Source organism: Salvelinus alpinus, chromosome 12 (assembly GCF_045679555.1).
Source record: "Salvelinus alpinus chromosome 12, SLU_Salpinus.1, whole genome shotgun sequence".
NCBI classification, from domain to species: domain Eukaryota; kingdom Metazoa; phylum Chordata; class Actinopteri; order Salmoniformes; family Salmonidae; genus Salvelinus; species Salvelinus alpinus.
The window spans coordinates 20,735,814-20,747,895 of NC_092097.1; the positions used below are offsets into that span (position 1 = coordinate 20,735,814).

At 41.7% G+C, this 12,082-nt stretch overlaps 1 protein-coding gene across 3 annotated transcripts in view; it reads left to right on the forward strand.

Moving 5' to 3' along the window:
* The first annotated feature begins 221 nt into the window (after positions 1 to 221).
* LOC139535662 (ankyrin repeat and SAM domain-containing protein 1A-like) overlaps positions 222 to 12,082 on the forward strand; it is a 49,270-nt gene continuing 37,409 nt past the window's right edge. For 2 of the 3 annotated variants that reach the window (XM_071335309.1, XM_071335316.1), the window contains exons 1-3: positions 222 to 344; positions 2,016 to 2,495; positions 9,845 to 9,914. In XM_071335309.1, the coding sequence (XP_071191410.1) occupies positions 2,205 to 2,495; positions 9,845 to 9,914 (361 nt within the window). In that variant the 5' untranslated portion in view covers positions 222 to 344; positions 2,016 to 2,204. Of the gene's footprint in view, positions 345 to 1,426; positions 2,496 to 9,844; positions 9,915 to 12,082 lie in introns of those variants that run through there. The other variant, XM_071335313.1, reaches the window with a different exon arrangement.

A 12,082-nucleotide genomic window follows, 5' to 3' on the forward strand; every position in this document is an offset into this window, starting at 1 on the left:
ATCTGTACAGCATTCTTCTCAAGTCATCAAGACTGTCTGTCCATTTTAACCACTGCAATGCCTAATGGAGAAAACATCTTGACTAGAAAATATACTCTACTAATTCATGCAGGGGCTTATCCAAGACCCAGTGGTACAGCACACATTGTGGTGGAGGAATCCTCCCAGACAACCCTCCCTCTGAACAGGCAGGCACCCCAGCTGTCAGTCTGAATTAGGCCAGGCCTTAGATCCCCACCACGGATCAGGACAGGACAGACTAAGTCCTCCGATAGGGAGTCAGAGTACAGGCGCAGAACGGGACGGCAGCTCCTCTCAGGATACAGTCAAGACAAAGTTTGCAGGTATGGGAAAGCTTATGAATGGGGATTTCACATGGTATTTTGAAAGCTATTACAGTTCCTGTAAGCAGCTGTTTTTTAATGAAGTACTAACTGTCAAATGACTTACTAACTGTCGCTATGTTTGATGAGTTTTAGAATAACAAGCACAGAGAGAGCATCCTTCTAGAACAGTCAAAAGCAGCTCTGTTCTTGAAAAATGTGGAATCTGATTCTATTCTAGTGCCTTATTGGGATCATTTTCTTTCTTTCTTTCTTTCTTTCATTCTTTCTTTCTTTCTTTGTTTCTTTCTGTCTCTGTGTGTGTATGTATATGTGTGTGTGTGTGTGTGTGTGTTCTAACTTTACTATCATTTTGGGTCCCAAAAGTCCTCACAAGGATAGTAAAACAAGGAAGATTCTGACAAGGGTATTTTAGGCTTAGGCTAAAGGTTTAGGGTTAGGGTTTCTAATTAGGGTTAGGGGTTAGGGGATAGGTTTAGGGTTAGGGTTAGGAGTTAGGGTCAGGGTTAGCTTTAGTTTAAGGATTATGGTTAGGGGTTAGGGAAAATAAGATTTTGAATGGGAATAAATGTTTTCTTGCCCACTTGGATAGTAAAACCAATGTCTGTGTGTGTGTGTGTGTGTGTGTGTGTGTGTGTGTGTGTGTGTGTGTGTGTGTGTGTGTGTGTGTGTGTGTGTGTGTGTGTGTGTGTGTGTGTGTGTGTGTGTGTGTGTGTGTGTGTGTGTGTGTGTGTGTGTGTGTGTGTGTGTCCCTGTTTTGGGATTTTCCTCCTGTTTTTTCACTCTAGTGTCTACTTTCAGCCATACACTGAGAATACAAACATTAAGAACCATGACATAGACTGACCAGGTGAATATAAGTGAAAGTTATGATCCCTTATTGATGTCACTTGTTAAATCCACTTTAATCAGTGAAGACGAAGGGGAGGAGACAGGTTAAATAAGGATTTTTAAGCCTTGACACAACTGAGTCATGGATTGTGTACAGTATGTGTGTCATTCAGAGGGTGGATGGGCAAGACAAAAAGACTGCAACGCTGCTGGGTTTTTCTCGCTCAACAGTTTCCTGTGTGTATCAGGAATGGTCCACCCAAAGGACATCCAGCCAACTTGACACATCTTTGGGAAGCATTGGAGTCATCATGGGCCAACATCCCTGTGGAATGCTTTCAACACCTTGCCCTGACGAATTGAGGCTGTTCTGAGGGCAAAAGGGCGTGCAACTCAATATTAGGAAAGTGTTCCTAATGTTTTGTAAACTCTGTGTATGTCCTGTCGGGAATAGTCTCTCTAGCCATGTTTGTTTAAAATCCATTTGAACAATACTATGTTGGTTAAGAATAAGAAAGGAGGAAGAGAGAGAGAGCGAAAGCAAGCGAAAGACATGCAGGGAGGGGAAGGAAAACGTTAAAAAAAGACTCTTTGAGGCAGCAGTCACTAAGGGGAGGGCAGCCGGATACCACTAGTGGGTGGTGACTGATGATTGTATCTGAGCCATGGACACACATAGCAGCAAGCCTCTCTTTTACATACTCCCTTTCCCTAAACAGGAATAGATGTCATGTTTTAAACAGGAATAGATGTTATATATTTTAAACAGGAATGGATGTAGTAGGCGATTTTCTGTCACACAGTTTCTTACATCATCCCTTCTGTCTGGCTTTTTCTCAGAATTCACCCAGAAAACAACAATTCGGCACAGACTGAGACTCCTGGATCCTGCAGTGTTTTACAGCACTATCTACTCTTACCAGTGGCCGCTGGAATAGGAGGAGAAACTGCTGCCTGAGGCCTGAGAACAGGGATTCTAACACAGGGATTCTAAGATTCTAACACTGCCACACAGGCAGCTCAACAGTCATGTCAGCCTTCCTCCTGGACGCTGATCCCATCTATGCCACGGTTGTCCACACTGCCAAGGCCAAGGCATGGGAGTCACCAGGTGCTGTGTCTGTACCTCCAGTTAGGCTGAGGCCTCCGGTGGACCTGAAGCTGATCCGCAGCCTCTCCAAGTCAGACTCAGACCTGTTTGTGTCTTCCCTGAGTGAAGAGGATGGGGGTCTGAACGGCCACTGCGAGTCTGTGACCAACTGCAGCTCTGGGAAAAAACGGATGGAGAGATCGCCCTCCTTCGCCTCAGAGTGGGATGAGGTAATACTCTGGGCTCTCTGGGTGGGAGGAGAGGCAGGGATTGGCACTGGGAGAGTTAATGCATAGACAGGCTACCAATTGCGCTTTTTAACTCCTATAGGGGCTCGGGGGAAAGGTGGGGGAGTATTGTAATAAGGGATAAAGAGAGGAAGGAAGAAGAGTGAGAGGCAGGAGGGGAAGGGGCAGCAGTGGCGCTGACTTTACCTATACAGTCACTGCAGAATGCCTGCAGGCAAGTGCTGAATGCATGAGTGGCCTGATCACTCCCACCGATACCCCATAGCAGCCCTGGCACAAAAGGCTAATTGGGCTTGGACTGTCACTCCAGATACAGCCAGACTGCTTCCCAGGGGTCAGCCCATGCATGGTTCAATGTCTCCCCTGTTCCCACTGTTTCTCCTGCTCTCTGGAAGGCTAATATAGGACAGAGCCCCAGCCTCAACACTTACTGTATGTATACAGATTCCATCCTGGTCTAAAGATGCATTGTGCTGAACTCTAGTCTAGATAGAGGTTATTGCCTCTTTTGGCTCAGCAGTGTCTCCCCCCGTGGCCATTCCCCCTGTTATTCCCTAGTTCCCCGGCCCTCTCTCTGCTCTCCCCTCTCTTCTCTGCTCCCTGACAGTACTGTTTACTCAGGCCCTGCTGGGTGGGGTGTCCTGTTCTCAAGAGCATCCTGTTTTGCAGCTGCCCCCGTGTGTCTGTTTCTTGTGTAGATTTTAGGGATTCATTTGGAGCAGGATGGGGGAGAGGACGCAGGGACAAATACTTACTCAGACATACTCATAAGGAGCTTAACGGCCAATTCACCTCAGACAGTCCAGAGCCCGGGTCTATTAAACACACACATGCGCACGCACGCACACACACACACACACACACACACACACACACACACACACACACACACACACACACACACACACACACACACACACACACACACACACACACACACACACACACACACACACACACACACACACACACACACACACACACACACACACACACACACACTGTTCATAATTGTCTGAAGTCATTTACCGGTATATTTGTAATTTCTTGTCATTAGCCTGCCCTATGCTTGTCCCATTTATTTGATGTGATGTAAGGGTTATATTGAGGGCATTTAAGCATAAGAGTGGTCCTCCATGCGGGAAAACACTCTAGCAGGCAAGGGATTATCACACGGTATGCTAATGACAGGTATGATGACATCTATTATCAACAGCTTTACATCTTGAGTACATTTGTTAAATTCTTTAAAGGTACAAGTGTCCAAACCAGACATGTTAAAGATTGCATATCTCCATACCTCCACTCATTAGTGATGCTCTGAATATCTCCATTCATTAGTGATACTTTGAATATCTCCATTCATTAGTGATACTTTGAATATCTCCATTCATTAGTGAGCGTACTTCAAATGATCTTTTTATATCAGAGAGATGATTGTGGTTGTAGTGTGTGTTTGCTCGTGCGTGCGTATAAGTATGTTGTGGCATGCTCTCGTCCATTTCCCTCATTGTGTTAACATTGCTATAGCCTATTGGGGCGCTGGCTGAAAATAATTTCAGCTTGGAAAGACTAACATGTTCAGCACATATGCTGGTTTAAGTCGTTTCATAATTAATGTGGCTAGCTGGGGCAGAGATCTATTTATAATATCTAGTTTGACAAACTCACCTGACAGATTGCGTCTGCATTGGCTCACCCAGCGAAACACATCCACCTGATGTCCCCATCCCACTGCGCCAGACTGACAGAGAGCTGGCTATGTCGGGCATATGAGCAAACATGCTTGATTGAACATCTGATTAAAAGTCTCTCCTCTCGTCATCTAGGCATGGAGCCAATGGGCAGTTCAGCTGTGAACATAGTCCAGAGGTGAAACAGGCATGGCAATGAGATCCATAAAAAAACTCCCATCTTTGAGGTGTCCTCTTGGTTCCACCATCAGTCTATTGGTCTGTACTGTGGCCTGTCCTGAATTAGTGATCCTGTTACATACCAATCTGGCTTAACTCCCTGCCTCATATTACCTCCTGATGGCTAAACTTCACCATTCATTTGTAATATACACTACAGTTTAAAAGTTTGGGGTCACTTATTTTTGAAAGAAAAGCAAATGTTTTTTCCATTAAAATATCATCAAATTGATCAGAAATACCGTGTAGACAATGTTAATGTTGTAAATTAATATTGTAGCTGGAAACGTCAGATTTTTAATGGAATATCTACATAGGCGTACAGAGGCCCATTATCAGCAACCATCACTCCTGTGTTCCAATGTCACTTTGTGTTAGCTAATCCAAGTTTATCATTTTAAAAGGCTAATTGATCATTAGAAAACCCTTTTGCAATTATGTTAGCACAGATGAAAACTGTTGTGCTGATTATAGAAGCAATAAAACTGGCCTTCTTTAGACTAGTTGAGTATCTGGAGCATCAGCATTTGTGGGTTCGATTACAGGCTCAAAATGGCCAGAAACATAGAACTTTCTACTGAAACTCGTCAGTCTATTCTTGATCTGAGAAATGAAGGCTATTCCATGCGAGAAATTGGCAAGAACCTGAAGATCTCTTTCAATGCTGTGCACTACTCTCTTCACAGAATAGTGCAAACTGGCCCTAACCAGAATAGAAAGAGGAGTGGGGAGCTGAGCAAGAGGACAAGTACATTGGAGTGTCTAGTTTGAGAAACAGATGCCTCACAAGTCCTCAACTGGCAGCATCATTAAATAGTACCCGCAAAACACCAGTCTCAACGTCAACAAAGAAGAGGCGACTTCGGGATGCTGGCCTTCTAGGCAGAGTTGCAAAGAAAAAGCCATATTTCAGACCGGCCAATAAAAAGAAAAGATTAAGATAGGCAGAAGAACACAGACACTGGACAGAGGAACACAGGAGTGATGGTTGTTGATAATGGGCCTCTGAACGCCTATGTAGATATTCCATAAAAAATCAGCCGTTTCCAGCTACAATAGTCATTTACAACATTAGCAATGTCTACACTGTATTTCTGATCAATTTGATTTAATGGACAAAAAAATTGCTTTTCTATCAAAAACAAGGACATTTCTAAGTGACCTCAAACTTTTGAACTGTAGTGTACCTGCAGTGAAAAGGCAATACTTATGGACTACACATTCTTATTGTGCCTAGATACTGAGAAAGGCAGGAGAAAAGTTCCATAAAGAGCTGCTGCTATTCAATCTGGCAAAGGGATTTACAGTCCAGGCTCCTAATTGCTAATTGGTAAAGTAGTTTAATGGCTATCCAGCTCAAAGCTTATAGCTGACAGTGATTCGTCATGATCTACACAGATGGGTTTATAATTAACCAATGAACTTTTGTTCATATGGGGACTTAGCTAAATTAATAGCTGTGGCTTGACTGTCTTAAATTAGTTGAATTCCCATTAAAAATAATGTGGATACTATACATTACTATACAGATTTAATCCTGAGCGATAGATCCATGAGAGGCCCTAGTTAGGGTAAGCTTCCCAACAGGTCTTCTCCCTGGGTCCTTGATGTGGGTAACAGAACAGTGTGGCAGCAGCATGGCATCAGCAGCAGAGATTGAAGTGCCCACTAAGAGGATTAGCATATAGATCCCATCTGAATACAGTCTGATCACTTTTAAGAGAAACACAACTGATTTAACCGCTTACGGCTGAGATCAGCTAAGATCCCGTTAACGGGATCGATTTGACAACAGCCAGTGGAAGTGCAGGACGCCAAATTCAAACAACAGAAATCTCATAATTAAAATTCCTCAAACATACAAGTATTTCACAACATTTTAATGATAAACTTGTTGTTAATCCCACCAAAGTGTCCGATTTCAAAAAGGCTTTACGATAAAAGCAAACCAAACGATTATGTTAGGTCAGTACCTAGTCACAGAAAAACACAAAAAAGTTTCCGGCCAAAGAGAGGAGTCACAAAAAGCAGAAATAGAGATCAAATTAATCACTAACCTTTGATGATCTTCATCAGATGACACTCATAGGACTTCATGTTACACAATACATGTATGTTTTGTTCGATAAAGAGCACATTTATATCCAAAAATCTCAGTTTACATTGGCGCGTTACGTTCAGTAATGTTTTGCTTCCAAAACATCCGGTGATTTTGCAGAGAGAGCCACATCAATTTACAGAAATAGTCATCATAAACTTTAATATAAGATACAAGTGTTATGCACAGAATTAGAGATATACTTCTCCTTAATGCAACCGCTGTGTCAGATTTCTGAAAAACTTAACGGAAAAAGCAAACCATGCAATAATCTGAGTACAGTGCTCAGACAACAAAACCATGTTGGAGTCAACAGAAGTCAGAAATAGCGTTATAAATATTCACTTACCTTTGATGATCTTCATCAGAATGCACTCCCAGGAATCCCAGTTCCATAATAAATGTTTGATTTGTTCGATAAAGTACATAATTTATGTCCAAATACCTCCTTTTTGTTCACGCGTTTAGCCCAGTAATCCAAATTCATGAGGCGCGAGCAGACGAAAAGTCAAAAAGTTCCGTTACAGTCCGTAGAAACATGTCAAACGATGTATAGAATCAATCTTTAGGATCTTTTTATCATAAATCTTCAATAATGTTTCAACCGGAGAATTCCTTTGTCTTCAGAAATGCAATGGAACGCAAGCTAACTCTCACGTGAACGCGCCTGGTCAGCTCATGGCACTCTGCCAGACCCCTGACTCAAAGAGCCCTCATTCCCCCCTCCTTCACAGTAGAAGCATCAAACAAGGTTCTAAAGACTGTTGACATCTAGTGGAAGCCCTAGGAAGTGCAATATGACCAATACCCCACTGTATATTTGATAGGCGATGAGTTGAAAAACTACAAACCTCAGATTTCCAACTTCCTGGTTGGAATTTTTCTCAGGTTTTTGCCTGCCATATGAGTTCTGTTATACTCACAGACATCATTCAAACAGTTTTAGAAACTCCAGAGTTTTTCTATCCAAATATACTAATTATATGCATATCTTAGCATCTGGGACAGAGTAGCAGGCAGTTTACTCTGGGCACCTTATTCATCCAAGCTACTCAATACTGCCCCCAGCCATAAGAAGTTTTAACAGAGTCCATCAACAGGCCCTTGACTTCATAACTGTGCTATAATATTTATAATATAATATATTTCTTTGTGGTCACCATACTTGATTATTCCCACTCATTGTCGCACTAATCAAAGGCTTGCCACTCAAGAGCTTACTGGAAAATAGTGCATATGTGCATTCTACTGTAAGACAATTCACAATTCAGTTTGAAAAATCATCTATTATGTGATGCGTTATGATAGCTACACTGACTAGTTTTTTGTACACATTTTCCACTGATTTGTTCTCAACTGATGTCCTGTATATCTGGAAAGAGTGATGATGTGGGACAGTTATGTAGCCTTAATTGTATTACTCTCGGGCCGAAATAATCTACCTCTTTAATTGTAATGAGATGGAATTCCTCATAAAGCAGCTTTTGGGCCGAGATAAGGTGCACTATGGGCAATGTGGTGCTGGTAAGTGTGTGATATAGAATGTAACTGGGTTAATTCAAAGTGGAATATGTAAGGTCTGTATCGCTGGAGGGAGCTGCCATGCTTCCCACGTGTCTGACTTCTAAATGAATCAAGGCTTTTCCTGAGTGTTGATGGCACTAGCAAAGTGTATAGGACTTCTCAAATACTAAATATTGCATCAAATAGCCCTTTCTTTGTCTCCAGTGTAATTAGTGAAAGCAAATTCAGATTTTCATCCACTTATAGTTGTAGAAAATACAGATTTAATCACAGGATAGCACTGTATTATGGCATAAGCTACCACTTGAACAGTTAGTGTACAGTTAGCTCTGGATAAGAGCGTCTGCTAAATGACTTAAATGTAAATGTTAGCGCCCTCCATGGCTCTGAGAAGCTCTCTTCCCATAATCCCAGTCTGTCAAGAGGAAAGGGTGCTGGAGAATGTCACACCAGTTCTCACACAAAAATACAAGGCTGAACTGTACAATATTACTGCAATATTCTTCTTGACTTTGCTTTTATAAGATACATTATGATCCTTTCTTTTCCAAGAGAGAAGAGGTTTTAGGTCCATAATGTGCTGTATTGTTCTGTGTTAACCTCCAGGCAGGCTTGTTGTTTCTCTCTGTATACTGCATGTTTTCCCTTTCTGTTCAGAGAAGGGGCAGAGAGCTTTATTTAATCTCATAAAGGTCATTTTGCAGAGATCTTAAGCTATTTGGCCTGCCACTTTCCCCTGGGCTTCGTGCACACAAGGTTCAAACGCTTTAAATTGTGGGTGACCCTATTACCCTGCTGTGTTTTTGCTGAGTGGTGGAGGGAGTGTGAATGACCATTAAAACGCTAGCAACATTTTTGTGTAAATGCTGACCAGACCACTTGCGCACATGCGTCCGTGTGCGCATGATGATTTTTGTTCAGACAGACGCGATCAGGACACGCAGGTTGGAATATCAAAATGAACTCTGAACCAACTATATTAATTTGGTGGCAGGTTGAAAAGCATTTAACATTTATGGCAATTTAGCTAGCTAGCTTGCTGTTGCTAGCTAATTTGTCCTGGGATATAAACATTGGGTTGTTATTTTACCTGAAATGCACAAGGTCCTCTACCCTGACAATTAATCCACAGATAAAAGGGTAAACCGAGTTTGTTTCTAGTAATCTCAACCTTTAGGATTCTTCTTCTTCATCGGACTTTGTATGGCAGTTGGCAACCAACTTTAAGGTGCATTACCACCACCAACTGGACTGGAGTGTGGACTTCAGTTCATTTTCCCATGTGGGAATATGCTCTTAAAAACCAATGAGGAGATGGGTGAGGTGGGACTTGCAGTGCGTCAAGCGCCACAAATAGAAACAAGTTCTATTTTAGCGCCTGGATATGTAGACACTTGTTGACATGCGCGAGCAATGTGGGAGCAATGATTGAATAACATGTTTGTGTACATTTATTTTGCAACGCTCGCACACGCGACATGAGCGGTGTGGTCAGCATGTTACTCTTAAACAACCCTCCTCCATCTTCAGCCCTTCAGCCCTCCTCCTCAGTCAGCCTCAATGTTCAATCAACATTACACTGTCTGTAAACACAAGATGTATGAGCAAATGTTGAAGCTTATTAATCAAGGATTTGGCCTGTCTTAAGAAATGTTAGCAGTAAAGGATAAGGTTACAGACTCTGAAAATATATATATTACGTTTATTTGTGTTATGGAAAGGCTGAATATGTTTAATACTGCTATTGTTGAATCTTAGGGTAACCATATCTGGTTTGTTCTGCTCCTCCTCCTCAGATTGACAAGATAATGAACCTGATTGGAGCAGGCATCGAATCGTCCAATTACAAGCAGTGCATATCCCCAGGTAAATGTTATTTATTTGTAATGTCTTGAATACCTTAATGTAGGTAAATGCTGCAGTAAGCTGTATGTCAGCCTTGTGATAGAGTGTCCTGGTAAAGGGTTAACCTTTACCTCATTACAGGTAGAATGTGTCTTCGATGTACAGTCTCACTAACAGCCAACAACCCTATTATCTAAGACATAAATGATAGCCGGTGGGAATTGTGGTGGAGTACCCCACCAAGGTAGTGGCAGTGCTGCCAACACTGGCTGCAGTAACCCTTTGGGGGATGGTCACACTCTGACAATCAGGGAGGGGGCAGAATACTGTGGCCTTGGCAGCACAGCATCATAATGGTCTGACTGCACAGGGGGTACCGGGGAATAAGGGTCTCCACAGGGGACCAGCGTGAGTGTGTGTTGGGGGAAGGGGGGTATCCAAGCTCCATCAGCCAGGAATATACATTGGCTTATGAAATCTTCCCATCCCTGCTCAATTTTGGTACGCCTCTCAAACAACTACAATGGTATATGCATTCACATAGCAAGTCTACTCTTGAGCTAGGCTCTGGGGATGGAACAACTGTTTGTTTATGTGTGTGCGTGAGGGCCTGTGTGAGTGTGTAGGTGGGAGTATTGGTGGAAGGGGAGAGGTGTTGATGTGTATGTGTGGATGGGACGTGTGCTTGTAAGCATCAAACAGCCGTTTCTATAGGGTAATGATGTTAGGGACCATATAGGATGGAATCACAAGCTGTAATATAAAATAAATAATATCTGCATGCCTAAATGTTGATTTTCTACTGCTTGTCCTTCATAAAGATAACAATCTTTTGTAGGAAGTGCCTACATTATTATTTTTCAATTGTGGGAAGGAATTAATGTATGCGTATAAAAATGAAATAATTACATATAGTATAACCGAGGCGAAAGGGTTAGACATGCTTATGGCTACTAACCTGGTTTTGTTCTGTAAGTGGCACTTTGTGCTCTTTTCAAGTGTCCCAACCTCTTAAGGGCCCTAGGATCTATGTGTACGGGGGTGGTCTGTCAGTCACAGGGACGACATCTCTACTTGGGAAGGGGAAGATTTTGTGGGACGGAAATTGTAGGATAACTAGAGGTCTACTTAGAGCCAGTTGGGGCTACAGTATGTTTAGCAGGGCATCTATTATGGTACAGCTACGTGGATAACAGACAGGCATTGATTCTGGTGGCACTGGTAGGTATGGATAAGTATCTCAAAATGGTGACTAGGATAGTGGTAAGTTTGTCAAATAGAGTCCAACATGGTAATTGGTGAATTGAGTATAACTAGCTATAATTCCAATGGTTTGGCGATAATAGGGAAAGAAGAGCAGTTTTTACATGGTTAAAGGAAAAGGATTACGTTATTTATTGTTTACATGAAAGGTATCATTCGATACATTCTGATGAAGTGGCTTGGGAAAAAAGTGGGATGGCAAAATCTATTTCTGTCACGGTGCTAAGGAATTCAAAAGGTGTTATAATTCTAATAAAAAAACTATCTAGATCTTGAGGTGCAATCTGTTAACCTAGATCCAAAAGGAAGATGGATTGCTTTGAATGTACTACTTGATGGTAAAAAGTTATGGCTCATAAATCTATATGGACTGAAAAATGACGATTCAAACTTCTTTGAAAATATTTATAATAATCGAATTAGTCTCCAAGATACAAATAACTCTATTGTAATGATAGGGGACTACAACACATTTTTAAGTACGTAAATAGACCATAAAGACAATCATACTACCAACAATCACCCTCTAGCGCTCATAGAGATTATGATAATTATGGATACGTTGGAATTGACGGCTATTTGGAGGCTCAAAAAATCGGATCTCATAAGATTTACTTGGAGGAGACTTAATCAAGCTAGTCGGATTGATAATTTTCTGGTATCCTTTTTTATGGTGCCAAAAGTGAAAAAGGTATTGATTAAGGTTTGAATGTGATCAGATCATCAACATATCCCTCCATATACAATTGAAGTCGGAAGTTTACTTACACTTAGGTTGGAGTCATTAAAACTTGTTTTTCAAACACTCAACAAATTCTTGTTAACAAACTATAGTTTTGGCAAGTCGGTTAGGACATCTACTTTAGGCATGACACAAGTAATTTTTCCAACAATTGTTTACAGACAGATTATTTCACTTATAATTC